This window comes from Nasonia vitripennis, chromosome 5 (genome assembly GCF_009193385.2).
Source record: "Nasonia vitripennis strain AsymCx chromosome 5, Nvit_psr_1.1, whole genome shotgun sequence".
Classification (NCBI taxonomy): domain Eukaryota; kingdom Metazoa; phylum Arthropoda; class Insecta; order Hymenoptera; family Pteromalidae; genus Nasonia; species Nasonia vitripennis.
The window spans coordinates 17893454-17913656 of record NC_045761.1 but is presented as its reverse complement, the minus strand read 5'-3'; the positions used below and the strand labels follow the sequence as shown (position 1 = coordinate 17913656).

At 44.8% G+C, this 20203-nt stretch overlaps 1 protein-coding gene across 4 annotated transcripts; it reads left to right on the top strand.

Annotated features, from left to right (window-relative positions):
- The first annotated feature begins 148 nt into the window (after positions 1–148).
- LOC100120420 (unconventional myosin-Va) lies at positions 149–20118 on the top strand. Of its 4 annotated transcripts, XM_016986201.3 has the most exons (20): positions 149–551; positions 8251–8675; positions 8992–10084; positions 10146–10352; positions 10427–10864; positions 10934–11542; positions 12018–12209; positions 12287–12652; positions 12730–13011; positions 13088–13193; positions 13270–13459; positions 13617–13655; positions 13914–14112; positions 14194–14287; positions 14433–14501; positions 14750–14926; positions 15152–15403; positions 15487–15907; positions 15977–16259; positions 16531–20118. In XM_016986201.3, exons 1-20 carry the CDS (start codon positions 525–527, stop codon positions 16648–16650), a joined length of 5589 nt encoding a protein of 1862 aa, XP_016841690.1. In that variant the 5' UTR covers positions 149–524; the 3' UTR covers positions 16651–20118. The 4 variants fall into 4 exon arrangements, with proteins under 4 accessions (XP_016841690.1, XP_008202902.1, XP_016841691.1 ...); XM_008204680.4 differs by lacking the exon at positions 13617–13655; XM_016986202.3 differs by lacking the exon at positions 14433–14501.
- Positions 20119–20203: the final 85 nt, after the last annotated feature.

The following is a 20203-nucleotide window of genomic DNA, read 5'->3' as shown; positions in this document are numbered from 1 at the left end:
TACAAATTACAATACACAGAACGAGTTAGTACCTGCGCGCGCAGCGATATCTCTACACACACACATATACACACGTACATTCGCGGCCGCTATCTATATCTATATACACACTCGCGAACAAGCTACAACAGCGCTCGTCAGCTGAGTCGTTGCCGCTGCCGCCGAGCAGCGCCGCAGCGGCGGCGGGTGGCTCAGTCCTCCCGTCGATCGGGCGCGCGCTGGCTGGCCTTTGTACGCGCGCGCGCGAGGCCTCTCACCTCCATATACCCATATACTTACGTATTTTCGAGAAAAAAAAATAATAATAATAACAATAATAACAAATAAAAAGTGGCGTGTACAGCGCGTACAGGGTAAATCGAGTGGCCGAGTGTGAAGTGTGCCGCGGTTGTATCGTTGTGCGAGTGTAACAGTGGGCGCAAAATGCGTCGCATCGGAGAACAAACGGGGACCAGGGCGCACTGACGTCTCTGCGAAAGCTCGTCGCTGCTGAGCACCTGCCGAAGAGAGAGAAATAGAGAGACATGACGACTAGGGAGCTTTACGTCAAGGTATACACGCGGATTCGATGATAAATCTCCTATGTGTCTAGCTGTCTCAACCTTATCTCCAAACTTGAACTGTTCCGAGTACCTGCACACGCGGCACTGCTGACACTGCCTTTGTTTTCAAGGTGTTCTCGCGCCTTATCGCCTCTTATATTGTATACTGTACTATTGCGTTTATGTTTTTATCAGACGCTTTTGCATATATATATATAAGCATAGCTCGCGCGGTGCGGCAGCGCAGGTGATAAGAGAGAAAATTGTTAGTGCTAAATATAGTGCTGTGCAATGCATACGTACGTACGTGCCGCAGAGACGTATACGTTATCGATCGATCTCGTCGACACGCGCGAAATTCACCGGGCCGAGGCAATGATTTTTCCCACTTTGGTCTCGACTCTCGAGACTCTCAACCAGGTCGCAGCTGCATCAGCGTAGCGCGCGCATGTGTAGACCTCTTGTAAATAGGCCACGGCCTGGCCTGTATATCCTTTGACCTTTAACCCACATACGCCGCGCTCTGTGTTCCGTATACCTATATAGCTGGCATTTCTGGTAGTTCTGCTATTCCGTGTAGTGGCAGCTTTTTGATACGTAAACAAAGACGGCGCTTCTGAGAAACGTAGCCGGGATTTTCGAGGAACGATTCGAACGAGATTTCAGCTTTAAAGAGTGTAAAATCAATAGCCGCGGAGATGCAGCCTTGAATGCTATAAACTCGATTTCATGCATCACTTCGAACGCATACAAGGAGATTATCTCCGAATACAGCTTTTCACATCGCGATCAGCTGCTTTGTTGCCGTCGCTGTAAGCGCAGAGAATAAAGGATTGTAAAGACACGAATTATCGCAGATACAATGTGTGTGTGTGTGTTGACTCGTCGAACGTAAATATTATCCGTACAGCGGAGACGACGAGACCTGACGGGATGATGTCTGTGTTATAATGTTGCGAGCGCGGAATCAATAATAGTGGCATTGAACTTGGGGAAAAATCGCGCCCGTAGGCATGGCTCGGAGTATACTTTTATTTATGTACCTGTGCGTCTGCATGGGTAATCGATTAGCTCGGCTTTTTCTCCGCTGCTTTGAGATAATTTTGCATTGTTACTTGTATAATATAAATTTGCTTTCCGATAGTATAATATCTTCGTAGTATCTCCAAATCAATGGCTTTCCATCAGGGTCACGGCCTCTATACACGTCTCCAGAGCTTACACAGTATATTTCCCAAATAATTCTTCCATTCGCTGCAAGCGCAAGATTAACGAGCGAGCCTTTCAACAAATCACGATTGTCGGAAGCGCTTGGGGAAAAATTATTGCGCGCGGCGGCCGTGAACATGATCGGCTTTAGCCGCGCGTAAATATATAGGTGCAAGGAGCCGTTGAACCGCTCTCTAAAGCTTAACCCGGAGCCCTTCTCTTTTCGGCTTCGCGCTTCTTTTTCAACTCCCTGATTTTCCGCGTCGACTCGCGCTCTCACTTTCGGAGCTGAATATAATAAAGCGATCTCTCGCGCGGTATAGCACAATTAAAAGCTTCAAAAGGCATCGAGGCATTTTTCGCTCTCTCTCTCTCTCTCTCTCTCTCTCTCTCTCTCTCTCTCTCTCTAGCGGTGTAAGTACACATCACGCAGAGATACTTTCTCGAGAGATCCTCTTCCGCGCTCGTGAACCTTCTCTCTCTGCAACGATCCTGGCTCTCTTAGCTGCGATGGTTACAAGGAGAAAACACGTGCTCGGAATAACGCTCGCTCGCGCGACCTTTCGAGCGAGTTTTTCTTTTTTTATTTTTTTTTTTACAGTTGCGGGAAAGAAAGTCGCAGTTACACCTTACTGTACTATGCTAATCGCTGCTCGGACTTCCGTAAAGGCAGAGAAAAACCGCGCGCGCGATATTTAAAGATACGCACTGCGGATACCATTCTCCGCTCTCCTGCGGATATTAGAGAGAAGAACACTGCAGCAGTGTGCTAGTGTCCTTGCGGCGTAGAGTCGCTGTAGGAGAAAGAGTCGAAGGCTGGCTATAGGATAGCTAGTCTTTCCGAGAAATAATTATAGTCGGGAGAGAGAAAGAGAGAAGCTATCATTTTTGTAATCGCTGCAGCTGAGGAAGAAGCTACGGAGAGAGAGAGAGAGAGAGAGAGAGAGAGAGAGAGATTCTCTTGTGAAAGGGCTCTCATGGGGTGCTGATTTAGAATGCAGTGTGCGAGGTGCAGGTATACATAGTCTTTCTCTCGGGTTTGTGGAATATCGGCTCGATTTCGCGCGATTGAGCAGCATTCGTATTTTAGAGGAGGATCACAATGTGGACTTATATATGGTTTCAAATTTACTTTGACAATAAAAATTGATATCGATCTCACCGCCCACAGTAAATATCGTGACGTCAAACCCAACACAGAGAGCGCGAAACTAATCCTTTGAGAAAATCCTCCGTTATCTCTCGGTACCGTTCGCACACATTCGTTCGTAAACACAAAAAAAAAGAAACCATCGCCGGCGGCTCACAGCAAGCGAATTCTCGCGGCTTCTAATTTATCGAAACGCCTGTATTGACTTAGCGATCGACGTTCCGGCTGAGTCACGAGGCTCGTGCGAACGTTCGTTCGTCGCTGCGCGGAACCGAGAGAGACTGATAAGATTAGGCTAACGAGCGAGAGAACCACCTACTCTCTCTACCAGCTGACCGAGTTTGCTGCTCTGCTCTATACGCTTTTGTCGCGTGAACGAATGTCCAGGTTGTCGCTGCAACGAGGATCGCGCTTTCTGACGGAATGGCTCTCTCGAGACGTATTGATCCGCGAGAGATAGCGCGCACTGAGAAATTACTTTACTTCGTCGATGCGCTTCTTTTTGTTCAAAAGTGCAAACGCGTGTTTTTCGCTGGTTTTTTTTTTCCAGCCAAGGTAAGCGCCGCGAAGCCGATAAATTTAGAAGTGACGGCCACGCAAGCGCTCGATGATAAAAAAAAAGCTTTTCGAACTCGAATGTAAACAGCGTTTATCGCTTCATAAACGCGTAAACGTCGTTATACGAGAGCAGCAGCAGAAGCAACCCATCCGGAATTGTTTTATTGCCGACGAGCTTCTCAATGACATCAACATACACCTGTATGCGACTAGAGAGATAACGGACGCGCGGCTCTTATTCAGCACTTTCGCTGTAAACCTCTGCGCGAGAACAAGTCGTTTACGCTTTTATTGTGTATGCGCATAGTGGAGCAGCGTTAATCTCGCTTTCAGAATTTCATAATGCTAATAAACACGATGATGATGACGAGCCGAGATAAACACATCTCTTGCATTTCCTTCTTACGCGTCGCGAGAGTATGTGTTTACACAGCCCCGAGTATTTAATTAGCGAATCACTTTCACGCGTCTGCACATCTCTTTATTATACAGTCTCTCACAGAGTATGATTTACGCGGACGCGTGTGTGGTAACTTTACGCCCGGCTGATGCTGCGCGGGATAAACTTTCGAGAGGAAATCTCGTGTGTGTTTTCTTTTACAACACGTTGTTGTTGTTGTTGTTGTTGTTGTTTCTTGGTAAATTATTAAGGAGAGAGAAGAGAAGTGTACCGAAGCGCGATCGATAAACCCGTACGAGATGGTCCCTCGCGTGGTGTAACTCGTTTGTTGTGCTGCGCTCGTTTCAGCTGTGCAAATGAAGTAGAAGACAGTGTGTAGGCGGTGAGGCGAGTTCGCGGCTACAGGGAAAAAATCGAAGCCTCTCGGAAGCCGTATAGATATCGCTCTTCGCATGCAGTGTACACTCGTTGCTCGTGTATGCGATGTGAGCAACGGCGCTTTTTTTTATTTACGTTTGTCACGCTGTAGCTCATATGTACTGTGGACTATTACTGCCGAGGTATTACGGTCCGTAACGGGCGTATTATGTATGGCTAGTCGATATCTAATCGATGATCGTTGTGTAGCTGCGCTTATTCTACTGAGCTTTATAACTATAGTTGTAGGTACGGCTAAGGCGAACGTGTGAATAAAATATCGTTTTTTACGTGGACTAGTTCGCACTAGAATTGAAATAATCAATTTTACATGTGCTGTGGAAATCTGGCAAACCTCTCGCGATCATTGACCAATTTTACTCAAATTTTACTTCTTAAATAATTCATATCAAAATTGCAACAGCCACGTCTTAAATAAATCTCGCAATTCAATGGCAAAATTCACTCGTTCACAGCTTGAGCCACTAAATTCCCTTGTGATATCGACTAAACTTCCTCAAAAAAAAAAAAAAAAAATCCAATTCCTCCAAAACTGGAAATAAATCTGACGCTCGCAAACAGCTCCGTTACAGCGCACACGTGAGGCCAACCGAAAAATTTCGCCTCTCGCACACACATGCGTACGAAACACATTCTCCTCGCTTTGGTATATATATATATATAAAGGCGCGTCGCCGCCTTTTTTACCGTTACGGTTGCGGTCTTTCTCTCTCTCTCTCTCTCTTAGCTGGTACACAAGACCGTATAGCCGCCGCTCGTCGCTATATAGGTATGTGCGTGTAAGCAAGTGTGCTCTTGCAAGAAAAACGAGAGTTCAGCCGGGCACAGGCGCGCGCGCGCGCGAACCTTCACTTTTAAGGGGATCTCACATAGCAGACCAGGAAGCTGCTCTCTTTCTCTCTGGTATATCGAGTGCGTGGATTGGCGATAGTATGCGAGGGATAATAGTATATACATTGTATAAGTATAAAAGAATTGCTCGCATTGTCCGGCGAGTATATAACGGTGTATTCGTATGCCGGACACAATGAGAGACGTTTTTCCTTTTCTTTCTAGAGCGAAGTGTTTCTACGAGTAAAGGTCTTGCGGCTCGTATGTTATGCGTGTGATATAGAGAAATTTACTTAAGTTTGCTCATTTTTCGCACAAGAACTGGATTCGGATTAGTCTTGGAAGATTCGGATTATAATTTAAAAACTCTCCGCTTCAAAGCTTGTGAAAGCTGCCGTAAGTACAACACGCGTCCATTTCAAACCGCAATCCGCCGCCGCCGCCGCGCGATTAATTAACGACCACCGCATGCGTGGGAACGCAACTACCTCCTCGCGCTTGTCATCCTCGCCTAGTTTTCCAGCGCACGCGAGCCACTACTATAGCCGTGCATCCTATACATTTCCACTTACGTGCGGCTATTGTCGCGCTAGACTGTTTTGTTGTTGTTGTTGTTGCCGAGATTTTCTTTTTCCTTTGAAAATACTTTGCATGCATACGTTTGTCGCAATCAGCTACGCCAGCTTGTATAACGCGCCTATTTACTATTTCTCGTCGCTCGATGCGTTTTTCAAAGTCGTTTTTTCGAGCCTCGAATATACATATCCCTCTGTGTTTACCTTTGCTCGCGCGCGGCCGATGTAAATGCACAGAGGCGCAGCTTGCGTAACGCTTAAAATCCAATTATTCGCTGGCTTTCACTTCTTACCGCGCGCAGCTTCATCTCTCTTTCTCGCTTCCTCGGCCGAGCTCGCGCAATTAGCCCGATGCTCTATATATTGCATACGCGCGTCTAACGCGCTTCCTTGATCCCCCCCCCCCCCCCCCCCCCATTGTCTCGGATCCTTCGAGCTTTGATTCCATTGTCTTTTGTAACGTCGCGTGGGAACGACTGTGCGGAGCTAAGAATAGCTACTGGATTGTATATTGCTGTGAATGAAAGTGATTATGAGTTCCATAACAGCGAAGATAGAGAGCAACGGACTCGTCAACTTTGAGCTCAGCGCATACTATAGCACAAGAGGGATCGCATTTGAAAATAAGAACCCTAGCAAAAACTTATCCTCGCCGTTACGTGCAGCGCTTGCCCCTTTCGCTCTGGAGAGCGCTATTACGTAATAAATTCCGACTCCCTCGTGCAGTGCACAGCCGCGCGCAACAAAGCCCACGAAAAAAGCATCAGCCTAGCTCTCGGAATTTACATTCCATCGCTCTATCTACATGCGCGATTCTCGAGAGATTTCCCCCTTTCGTTACTGCCGTAGTGTATATACGACGTGGCCAAGTTCTTTCTTATCCGGATAGACAATCGCGTCCGCGAGCGAAAGTATAATTGAGTCGAGCTGAGCATCCGCCGACGACGATGAAAATTTCGATGCGAATAATTGGTGTATAATTTTAAAACGAACACATCCTCGAAATGCGGATTCCGCATCGCGGCACACACACACACACACACATTGCATGATTGAATAATTCGGACTCACGCGACCTGTTGTTATTGTTGTTTCAGCTCGCGCTCTCTCGCCTCAGCCTGTTGCGTAAAAGTTATGATACACATTCGCTCGATTTATGCACATGTATCTCTGTAGGTATTATGTGCGTTTGCGCAAAAAAAGGACGCCTTATTGCAGCGCTAAGGTTGATGCTTACAAATGTGGGAATGTGTGCACATCGCGCTCGAATTGTGTATAATACCCGTCTTGTTTGGATTTTCACGCAATCGTTACGTTGTATTATACACACGACGGTCGAGCGAAATTTCATTGAGGATAGAGCGTATAAGGTAGCGGCTCAACGCGGTATGCGATGATCGAGAGGGCAAATCGCGTGGAGAAACAGCCGATTAAGTTACATCCTATACACACTGCGCGAAAGGGTAACGGTACACGCGGAGAGTTTAGCTCGTTGTCGAATCCACTACACACCTATAATACTCGATCCTCTCGAGTAACCGCGCAGAGACGCGAGAGTATAAGAGAGCCGTGAATAAGGCTCGCGGTAACGAGATATAGGCTAAACTGACTACCGCTGTGTGAGTGTATATATAAAGCGTCACGTGATGGCGAGCTTTTAATTTTCTTTCGGCCCTGCGATAAGTGCAGCCGGCTCGCGCGAATTATGCGCATTAGGCCGGAGCTTTTCTCACTCGAGCGTATAGAGAGACTATCGCTATCTCTTTCGAAGAACGTTTTCGTCGTTGTGTTGCGCTTTGGCTATATATAATATTCGCGTTATATCACGTAGACTGCGGTGATAGGTGTTATTTCTGCCGGTTGCGTATAATTTGATCGGCTATTAGAAATCTTAGCTTGGCATATTTTCTGCATGGTCGCGCAAGTATTATATAAAATTTTATTAATAGGAAGAAAGACATTACTCGCGTATGTAAGATGCATACGGTGTGCGCCCTTTGACGGTGTGTATAATGATTCATAGCGCTGATTTGCATACAACGATTTTTAATTTGTTGTACAAATGAAAATTTGATAAATTTTACGTCAAACTTCTGTTCCTAATAAATATTCCGAGTAACATCATAGTCATCGTGTATTGAAGGAAGTAAAACAATTTGTTGTATAGGCACTTTATTGTTTACGCGCATGCGAAAGCTCTCGCGCCCCAATAACCGCATCGTCAAAAGAATGCCTCAGTCCACTTCGATCTTCCATTTCAGCCACTCGTGCGCATTTTTCACACGTACATAGGTATGCGTGAAACATGATCAAATTCCTCGTCCTACCCGCTTGCGTCTGCTGGCTATATCGGTCAGCTACTACTGGCTCTGCAACAATTGCCTCTTTTCCCTATCGGTCAGCGTATCGCTAAGCTTGTCCAGCCTGTCCCTCCGCAATATCAAGAGGCGACAGCCGCGCAAACGCGTCACCTCCACCGTTGCCGGCTTCCATCGCACTTGCAACAACAATGCTAAAATCCAAGGCGCTGACCGTTGCTGCTTTCAGGGGGCGCGAGTATGGGTGCCCCACGCGGAGAAGGTGTGGGAGAGCGCGATGCTGCTGGAGGACTACAAGCCAGCCTCGAAGTCGCTGCTCTGCAAGACCGAGGACGCGAAGGAGTCGAAGAGCTTGGCGGTGGCCTCGGACGCGGAGTTGCCGCCCCTGCGGAACCCGGACATCCTCATCGGCGAGAACAACCTGACCTCCTTGTCCTTTCTGCACGAGCCCGCTGTGCTGTACAACCTGCAGATTCGATTTCAGAGGCACTGCATCTACACCTACTGCGGCATCGTGCTCGTCGCCTTCAACCCGTACAACGAGCTGCCGATCTATGGAAACGATACCATCTGGGCGTACCGGGGACAGGCGATGGGAGACCTCGAGCCCCACATCTTTGCCGTCGCCGAGGAGGCCTACACCAAGCTCGAGAGGTGAGTTTTTACATTGTGCTTGTGGAATCGTTTACGATAATTTGGGGGGTGACCGACAGTTTTCATGGTTTTATCGGACCCAAGTGCCAAGCATTTATTAAGAATGCCATCGAAGTAATTTGAATTTTAATAAGCTAACGGTCGATAAAACATTTATGGAGGTATAAAATGACCAAGTGATTTATTCACATTTTAAAAGATAAATTTGCTCAGTAGAATAAAAGACTGGAATTAGTTAGAATTTGATTAAAGAACTTTGCGCTGCAATAACAATCATTTCCAAAACTGATACGACGCTTCAAATTCAAAATTTCAGGGAGAGCCACGACCAGTCGATAATCGTCTCTGGCGAGTCGGGAGCCGGCAAAACCGTCTCAGCCAAGTACGCGATGCGCTACTTCGCCACAGTCGGCGGTTCGGCCTCGAAGGAGACCCAGGTCGAGAAGAAGGTCCTGGCCTCCTCGCCGATAATGGAGGCGATCGGTAACGCCAAGACGACCCGCAACGACAACAGCTCGCGCTTCGGCAAGTTCATCGAGATCCAGTTCAACAAGAGCTACCACATTATCGGCGCGAGTATGCGCACCTACCTGCTCGAGAAGTCTCGGGTCGTCTTCCAGGCGAGCGACGAGCGCAACTACCACATATTCTACCAGATGTGCGCTGCTGCTCGTCGTCTTCCCCATCTGCAGCTCGACCGGCCGGAAACCTTCCACTACCTCAGCCAGGGCTCGAGTCCCAAGATCGACGGCGTCGACGACCTTCAGTGCTTCGACGAGACCCTCACGGCCCTCACGACCCTCGGCTTCAGCTCGAAACAGCAGGACGACGTGCTGCGAATCCTCGCGGCTGTGCTGCATCTCGGCAACGTCTCGGTCGAGAGCGCCGGCGACGCCGAGGGCAGCAGCTACATCCCACCCACCGACAGGCACCTGCTCTGCATGACCGAGCTCCTCGGACTCGACCTCCAGGCCATGCGCAAGTGGCTGTGTCACAGGAAGATCGTATCGATGCGCGAGGTCATCCTCAAGCCGATGAACACCGAGGAGGCGAACGGGGCCAGGGACGCCCTGGCGAAGCACGTCTACGCCGAGCTGTTCAGCTGGATCGTCGGGCACATCAACGCGTCGCTGCAGTCCCCGGCGACCAAAGCCCACTGCTTCATCGGCGTACTCGACATCTACGGCTTCGAGACCTTCGAGATCAACTCGTTCGAGCAGTTCTGCATCAACTACGCCAACGAGAAGCTGCAGCAGCAGTTCAACCAGCACGTCTTCAAGCTCGAGCAGGAGGAGTACCTCAAGGAGGAGATCGAGTGGACGTTCATCGATTTCTACGACAACCAGCCCTGCATCGATCTCATCGAGACCAAGCTTGGAATCCTCGATCTGCTCGACGAGGAGTGCAGGGTAAGTCCATCGCTGTTTACTCCACCTTCGACAGATTTTTTTACCACTCGGATTTTCCTAGATGCCCAAGGGATCCGACAGCTCCTGGGCGGAGAAGCTCTACTCCAAGTGCGCCAAGTCCAAGCACTTCGAGAAGCCGCGATTCGGCACCTCGGCTTTTCTCATCCACCACTTTGCCGACCTCGTCCAGTACGAGACGGTCGGCTTCCTCGAGAAGAACAGGGACACCGTCATAGAGGAGCAGATCGACGTCCTGCGGAACAGCCAAGTAAGCTTCTCGCCGTTATAAAAGTATTTTCACGAGTCGCGCCGGGTATTGTGTAAGTCAAAGACGTTTTACAGAACGGTCTGCTGAAGAAACTCTTCTCCGACGAAGATCCGAAGCTGTCCGTCCCCAGTAACACCAGGGTCAAGGTATCCGCCCACAAGCAGTCGACAGCTGCACCGGCACCCACGAAGAACAAGAAGACGGTCGGCTCGCAGTTCCGGGACTCGCTCAACATGCTCATGTCGACGCTCAACGCGACGACTCCGCACTACGTGCGCTGCATCAAGCCCAACGACACCAAGGAGTCCTTCGAGTACAATCCTGTGAGAGCGGTTCAACAGCTCCGAGCTTGTGGTGTTCTCGAGACCATCCGCATATCGGCCGCAGGTTTTCCCAGTCAGAGGACCTACGCCGACTTCTTCCAGCGCTACAGGTGCCTCTGCAAATTCAACCAGATTCGCAGGGACGACCTGAGGGAGACGTGTCGCAGGATCCTCGCTACCTACATCAAGGTATGCTTCGCGCATAACGATCGTTTTCATTTTCGGATACTTGCAACGATTCGTTTTCTCGTGTTACAGGACGAGGACAAGTTCAAATTCGGCAAGACCAAGGTGCTCTTCCGCGCCGGACAAGTGGCCTACCTGGAGAAGCTTCGCGCTGACAAGCAGCGCGACGCCTGTCTGATGATCCAGAAAACGGCCCGGGGCTTCATCGTCTCGTCGCGGTATCGCAAAATCCGACGAGCTGTCATGGGTCTGCAGCGACACGCTCGCGGTTTCCTCGCGAGAAAACGAGCTCAAGCGATTCGCGAACGGCGAGCTGCCACTAAGATTCAGGCCTGGGCGAGAGGATGGATGAAGAGGAGGCAGTACCTGAAGATCAAGAAGGCTGTGTTGGGACTGCAGACTCGAGCAAGGGGTATGCTCGCCAGGAAAAGATTCCAGAACATGCAGGACATCGCTGCGGCTACCAAGATCCAGAGGTACGTTCGTGGATACCTGGTGCGAAGAGCTTGCAAGCGCAAGATCCGCAACATCGTCATCGTGCAGTCTTGCATCCGCAAGTACCTGGCGAAGAAGGAGTTCAGGAGGTTGAAGGCCGAGATGCGAAGCGTCGAGCACGTCAAGTCACTGAACAAGGGCCTCGAGATGAAGATCATCAACCTCCAACACAAGATCGACGAATTAGTAAGCTCGACAATGTCCTTGCCTTGGCTATGCCTTATCTTCGAGTCCTGGCGGCTCGGTTTTTTCTTTTATCTTTTCTTGTGTAATTACTAACGCTTTTTACGCTTTTTGTATAGTTTCGTATATTCTGTAGTAGATCTCGATTTCAATCATCTTGTCAAAATTAACCAGTAGTCTTTCTACTACTATTCCCTCGCTTCATGTACTGTAACAAATCCATGTCATACACAACTAGATAGTAGTACATCATTATTAACCACAGAGCTTTGTTCAATCAATGAAGCTAGACCATACATAGTCATTAGTGTATTCGTGTAATTCGTTTGACTCCCTCGTAATAACCAGCAATAAGACAGCATGGCTGAGAGGGGGAGTCATTCGAAGATAAGGCATGTGCATGTTTGAGCTGCGTGCCAAAGTTGCGACGTATAACCGCCTCCCTAAAGCGAAAGCCCTTCTGTCCGCTCTGCCACAGGCCAAAGAGAATCAGCATTACAAGGCGGTACAGCTGGAGCTGGGGGAGATGAAGACGAAACTCGAGGGCTCGAAGGCTATCGAGATGGAGAACAAGAAACTACATGGACTGCTCCTGGAAAAGGAGAAGGAACTCAAGGCCCTGCAGAAGGTCATCGAGGACGAGAAGAACGAGAAGATCAAATTGCAACAGGTAATTTGGTATTAATAGTCATTAATTTTCTTCTTTTTATATATTGAAATTAACTAAAAATTGAAACGCGAAATCAGGCAAAGGAAAAGAAGATGCTCGCAAAGGAGGAAGAGAACCGTCGTCTTAAAGAGGAGAACGAAAAGCTCCGCGGCGAACTGGCAATGTCCCAGGAAAAGATGCGAACAACGGAACGCGGTGCCGAGGAACATCTCAAGTCACGCCTGGAGCGCGAGAAGGACTTGCTGCTAATGGACCAAGACCAAGACCGCGGTGCCTACCAGCGTTTGCTCAAGGAGTACCACGAGCTCGAACAGCGGGCAGAGATGCTTGAGCAAAAGCTCGCTCTTCACGCGCCGGGACACTCCAGATCGCTCAGCAACGCCTCGAGTGGCAGCGCCGGCCAGGCACCCGACAAGGAGCTTGCGCACGACGATCAGAATATCGTAAGTGCTTACAAGCTTTTTGAAAATTTGAAAAAATTCTCATAGTGCAGCTTTATTGATATAAATCTTCTTTTCAGGATTTCGGTTACGGTTCCGTGCGCTCGACAGCCTCCTCGAGTACACCGTACTCGCGTGTCGAGACGATCGACTGGAACCAGCAGCAGCACCAGCAGCAGGATAGTTCGTCAGACGTCACCAACGGACCGACGCATTCACCCGTGGACGTTGGTCTCGTGCTGAAGCTACAGCAAAAGCTCAAGGATGTCGAGCAGGAGAACGGAAGGCTCGTTCGAATGGTCGAGGACCTTGAACGCACTGAAAGCCCGGAGGACTCGACCAGGACGCAGGATACATTCCGGGTAAGCTTTCTCTATATCATTGCGCAGGTACTTGTAAACTGAACGAGGTTAAGCTGATGGTTTATTTTTCGAACAGCTGCAGGAATTAGAAATGGAAAATTCGCAACTGAAGAAAGACCTGGGTACGCTGAGGAAGAGTGTGGCGTCGGCCGATTCGACAACTGCTCCGAAGACTCTTATCGGTAGGATGACATATTCTCAAACTTTTGCCAACATTTGCGCGACTAGTCATTTTATAATTTGCGTCGATCGATTCAGATCAATTCGAAGCGCTGCAAGAAGAACTGGAGCGTCGACGAGAAGAATGTATTCAGCTGCACAGTGTCCTGGCGGATCACACGCGCCGCATGAAGGCAACGCTTGGCTCGAGTTACGGCCCCGACGTCGACCTCGTCAACGAGGACGGCGAGCTTGTGCTTGCCTTTGAAGCCCAAAAGAAGATCAACAGGTAAGCGCACGACGATAATTTAGAACTCGAGCTTAAGTCTGTGTATGATCATAGCTATTGACGACACCGAACGTCGTGAATAAGTTGTTAACGCAGTTTTTGTTAATGCGTGTTTTGTCTCGATTTTGTGCATGCGACTCTTCGATCGTACAAACAGTAGACTTAAGAGACTGAAATCAAACAGGGTCTCGAAGGAGTGAGTTTTGTTTTGTTTATTCACGATACCGTATATACCTATAATTTGGTACGACCGCTCGCTCGGCTTTTTTCTCTTTCAAGTAGGGAAAGCGTAGTTTTTTTTTTCATTTTCCGAGTACACTCCAGCCCCTGCAAGTATCGTTTTGAAGATTCATTCATCGCAAGTCGAATTAACAAAAGTTAGCTTCATTACATCGACGCATCGTGGTTTACGCTGTTCTAAAAACGTCTGATGAACATTTCTTTATGTCCTCAGGCAACTCGAGGACGAGCTTCAAGCAAAGGAAAAGGACTGGAAGGCCCAGAAGGAAGAGTGGCGAGCGGAGATCGACAGGCTACAAGAGGAAGTCCAGCGACAACAGAAGCTGCTGTCAGTCAATCTAAGCAAATCGCCGCAGACCCAGACAGAAGCTTACATGCAGCACGAGATAACCAGACTAACGTCGGAAAACTTAGTGAGTAATTTGCATTCTTTAGAATTTATATTTTAGCAATTGCATAAGTAATAATTTATCTTGTTATATTTTTCATTTTAGGATCTTCAAGAGAAGTACGACAAAATGGCAGAGGAGTGTAGAAAGCTGAAGAAACAGATCAAAGTACTTCAGAAACGTCTCAAAGATGCAGGCTGTAAGTTCACTTATTTCAATTCTCTGAAATTATTCAAATTATTTTATTAAAAGTCTGAATGATATAAGAGGATCCTTGAAATGAATCCCAAGATAAATCTGCTTATCTAAATTTTTTAATTCTCCTTTTTAATTGCCTACAAAAGTCGAAGAAATTATAAAAGGACCGGAAGCTATCCCGGATTATCGGCCGCGTCCGAGTAAACGCAGTGGTGGTGAGCGCTTGTTCCCCTGCATCGAAACTCACTTGAATCCTTCCACAATAACAATGTTTCACACATTCTTGCACACGTTGTAGATTACTAGAACTACTGTTTTTGTATGACCCTCTAAACTTTCTACATGCACACGATTGTAAATTTGTGATCATTTCGTTTTCATATCGTGTACTGTCTTACACCGCACCAGAAAAGTTGTGAAAATCGCAAGTACTTATTTTTAAATTTTAAAACTTGAATTTCAGTACCAGAAAGCACGGATTCGAGCAACGACTGTGGTGTGGTGTCAACGACAACTCACTCATCAAACGAAGGTACAAACGCCATAATGCCAGCTATCCGCAAAAAGGAGCGCGACTACGAGGGCATGTTCGAGTTCCGAAAGGAAGAGATCAACATCATCATGCGACACCTTGTTATTGGTTAGTATCGATCCTTAAAATGTCGAGTTCATGACAAAATTAACTAAGCTTAATCTTACAATTTTTTGTCTACAATTCGCAGTAGTGAGAGATGGACATCTGGTAGTGTTGCTAATTTTCTCGCTGACTGTAATCATTAGTCTATCTTTGTTCTCATCAACGTGAACGCCCAAGTACAAAAGGAGAACAAAAAATATTTTAATTTAATTTTTTTTTTTAATTTAGAACTGAATCCCCGGGTGGCGATAACACTGCTACCCGGTCTGCCGGCCTATATCCTGTTCATGTGCATCCGACATACCGACTGCATCAACGACGATGACAAGGTGCGCTCGCTCTTGACGAGTTATTTGAACACGGTCAAGCGCGTGATCAAGCGCAAGGACGATTTCGAGTCAAGTGTTCTGTGGCTCAGTAATACCCTGAGGCTACTGCATAATATGAAGCAGTATTCCGGTGATAAACCCTTCCAATTAGGTAAGAATTTGTAGACAATTCATAGTTGTGCTACAGCTAAATTTGTAGTTGAGAAAAACACATAAAATGATTTTTATTTGCAGAAAATACGCCCCGACAAAACGAGCAGTGCTTGCGCAATTTCGACCTGAGCGAGTACCGAGTCGTCCTGAGCAACGTGGCTCTCTGGATCTTCAACAACATCATCACTCAGCTGAAGGAACGAGTCCAGCCCATGACAGTACCAGCTCTCCTCGAGCACGAAGCCATCACCGGGCTAAATGGTCACTCGAGCCGACCGAGGTCATGCTCCGTCGGCCAAGAGCCCGATTTTACCCAGCAAAAGCTCAACAATTTGCTCGAAGAGCTTACGACGGTGCACAAACAGCTGCAATACCATGGTGTCGACCCCGAGATTGTCGTGCAGATCTTTAAGCAGCTTTTCTACTTCATGTGCGCGAGCGCACTGAACAACCTACTGCTGAGGAACGAGCTCTGCCACTGGACCAAGGGCATGCAAATCAGGTAAGAAACGAAAGATGCAAAAGTAAAAAGTAGACGATGGAGATTAAAACTTTTCTCTTCTATCGATAGGTACAATCTGAGCCACCTAGAACAGTGGGCGAGGGACCAGCGACTGGTATCTGCGACCGAGGCTCTGCAGCCGATAGTACAGGCGGCTCAGTTGCTACAGGCCCGAAAGCTAGACGAGGACGTCGACTCAGTCTGCGAGATGTGCAACAAGCTCAGCGCAAATCAGATCGTCAAGATACTGAATCTCTACACGCCAGCCGACGAGTTCGAGACTCGAGTCCCCGTCTCCTTCATACGAAAGGTGCAGATCAAGCTACAGGAACGTGGCGAAAATCACGAGCAGGTGAGCATTCTTATTCAACTAAATTGTCATGGATTTGTCCGAGTTAATTTCCGTGTTCAGTCTCTATGTACGTAAATTATTTCCTCGCGTGTGTAACGACATTTTTTGCGCAACGCACAAAAAAGAAAGTTTTTAATTCTGTGTTTCACATAGCCGCCAACTTCTAATATCTACGCTTAGCACATAACGTCCTACTTTCAATTTTTTTATGTAACGCACTTATCCTTCGTTATAAGTTTAATCACCAACTACTTTTTTCTCTTCCTTGCAGCTTCTCATGGATCTGAAGTACTCGTATCCCATCAGGTTCCCCTTCAACCCGTCGAACATTCGACTAGAGGATATTGAAGTGCCGGAAGTACTTAACTTGCCGATGCTCAAAAAGGTCTAAAAAGTCAACGCCTCCGTTGCTTTTTTTTCCTTTTCCCTACAGGCCAATGCATCTCATAAATATGATTTTTAGTTGCCAAGTGATATTCCGGGGATATTAGTGGATAAACACATAAGGATGGTTGAATTTGCGTAGCATGTGTGTGTCACGAGCAACAGAGAAAGTGAAATAACGAGAATCAAACTTAACTACAGCTTATTTCGCAAAACAGTATTACTAATACTGAAAAAACTCGCTACACATGATTTCGAGTCTGCTTCACTTCACTTTCTCCAGTCGTAAATTTGTGTAACAGTACATGTATTACCGATTCTCGTAAGAACAAGCCTCCACTGTATTGTTATAGCTTACATATTATTATTATTATCGTAGTTAGAGAAGAAAATAAAGTAGAGCAAAATAGAGGAAAAGTAGCTTAACCGCGCGGCTGATCCAAAATCACATTTTATATGTTTTTTTACGTGAAAGTAATTTGTATTTTACGATGCATAATGAGTTTCAAAGTGCAGTTGCTTAGAAAAAACGAAAAATAGACAGAAAATAACTTAATGCCATAGTTAACATAGCGGAAGCTGCTTTTCATCCTAGATAGAGTACAATTCAAAAATTTGAACATGAAAGAAGATCACCCATATGCACATATGATCAGAAAGAATGATATCGTGGATTAATCATGTTGAAATTAGATCCTAATCTCGTATTTCTTTTGAAAAACAGACGGAACAATTTGTGCCCTACGAGGTCTCGCAAATTAAAGAAACCGCGAAAGGCTACAAAAGTAATTTTTTTTATTGACTATGTGGTGTCATAGTTTTAGAGTTCAGTCATTGGAACTCGATATTTAGAGCGGAATATTTTTCAGGATTTCAAAAATTCGATTGAAGAATTGGATAATAACTTTATGTGTAATAAAATAACATGTATAAGAGCCACATATTATTTTTTTATGATAATTTGAACGCGATTGTAGCAGCAGAGAAACAAAGCCTATAGAAAAAGTCCATAGTAAAGATTTACGCATATTGCATCTTAAATCGAACTATCAAGAATGCTAAAAGAAATTCCGAAATTAAATTTAAAGTTCCTCTAGCAAATATTGTAAACATGTAAAAGCTGAATATATCTATATACACTGTGAAGAGTTATAAAAAATATATTCAAGTTATAAACCTGTTGTCGATTAAAGAAACATTTATGAAGAGAATTGTTGAAAGTCATCGAAAGTAGCCTTAAATTAAAATGTTTTCTTTGAAAAAGAAACAGTTATGTATAGACAACTGAGTTGTTAAAAATTGTATATATAAATTAAATTTTTGATTATCTTGGAATTGGGTATTCACTCTGCGTTATAATATAATTGTGATAAGTTGATTATAGTTTAATTCTTATTTAATCAGAGTTTAAATTATAAAAAAAATATATACTTTTAAGAATGATCGGGTCTGCTTGAATCGTAAATGAAAATCGTCATGATATACTTCTTCCATTCGCACACAAACGAACTAACGAATACGTTTCTTCGGTCCAATTTAGGCCTTTACAAACCTTTAATTATGGAACATATACTTGTACAGATGATTTTTCACTGTATTGTAAAGTGAAGTACCAAAATGTAGCTTAGTGATGATTGTATAAAAAAATATAAAGAAGAAAATGACGAGTATACAAAATTAGAAGAGAAATAAAAGAAGTAGCAAGTATTAGAATTATATACCATTGCGTAAAATAAAAAAAGGAGAAAACTGTTCTGTATCTTATTTGTTTTGTTAATAATGAAACACATTATGATTTCGCGATACTCCAAAAAATCGCAGAGAATGGGATTGTGTCTGAAGACACGAATGCTCCATGTTCGAATTAAAAAACAATTAATTAACAAGTCTTTTAATGCAAATATGTAACATTTACGTTTTCAAACCCTTTCGGGGTGAGATTCTAAAGAATGTAATTATGAGTGTACATACGAAAGGAAAAATCAGAGAAAGGATATATTTGTGCTGGCATTGATGTATATTTTGTGATACGACTGGCATATGTACAAGGAAGAATCATAAAATTGTTAAGAGAAAGACAAGTGAAGAGCGGAAAGATATCTATACAAATATGCATTGTTAACAATTTTTCGTTAAATTGAAAGAGAATGCAAGCGTAAAAAGTTCGCGCGTCGTATTTTTTCAGTGCCATTTAACAATTCCGTATAAATATTATTGTAGAAAAAACACTTGTGTCTATCTGACGAAATTTTTCTTTTTTATACGTTACCGTGTGCCGTTTATAATTAGTGAAACGGATGATCAGCGATCGACCGAAACGAAAATGTGCCCATGTTAAACTGTACAGTCTCCCGAAAACAAAGAGAATATTGCGATAAGAACTACGAAAAAAATGATGTTTTGCTCTAGCCAGATGTAATATTGTTATCAGCAAAGCTATATGAATATATCTTTTATTGTGACATCTTCGATTTCCACAAATCGATATGACAAATTGGTTTTGTTCCTAAAAAATATAATGTACATTATACCGTTATATATTGGCTCGATTTTACGAATACCTGTTTTTTCCTTATTTTATTCAAATAATTTTTATTTTTTAGTATATAATTCTGAGCATAATGCATCTGTGCGATCGTTCTTACTTGATGTATCGTTGATCGCAATATTAATTTGCCTTGGTAAGACCTCTCATAAGAGCAATGTATTTCACCCTAATTATTTATGTTCCAATTTTCGCCACCTCATTATTGATTTACACGTAAGTGCTTGGCGCTAGTGTTTCCTTACCAAGGCGAATTTTTGTACTTTGTATGGCACTGCCGTGACTGCGAGAAAGGTGGCTTCTTACGTACTAATTGTAGCTGAGACTTCTCGAGAAGTTTAGTGAAGTTTGTAAAGTCATACGTAAAGTTATATACATTCCAAGTCAACCTGTGGAGGGACATTTTAAATATAGTTCAAATTTTTGTTTACTTCAATTTATCTTTAAAAGAACATAAAAACAATTTTAAATCATAAGGTGCTTTTGGTGCACAGATATCCTATATAAAAAATTAAAATTGAAATTGAAATTGAAATTTTTAACAAATTTTGCTTAAATTTTCAACTTTCAGTTCAGTAAAATAAGATTTGTATTCGAGTTTCGGTGGAAATGACAACATTTTTGTTATTAAGTAAGTAAAAGATGATTCTGAAATTTGCCACTTCCTAGGTCAACGGGTTGTACGCGTTTATTAAATGATTTTTGCAATAAAACTTAAAAGCATTGTAAAATTTGTAGGATGGCAAATTTTAACAATGAAGTCACACCTTTCTGAGTAGGCTATTTCTTTTTATTATTATCTAAATGCAGATTTATAGAATCGTAAGTACGGAAAAGGAGCTTCAGCTTTAAAAAAATTGTTGGAAATGGTTGCTAAAATGTTGTAAAATGTTGTCTACTCTTGGAATAGAAAAGATTTTCCAAAGTCAAGTGATTGTTCCCTTTTTTGTTTTTTTGCCGTTTTTCAACTTAGCCCACTTTTTACCTAAGCAAACATTTCGTGGCGTAATTATTT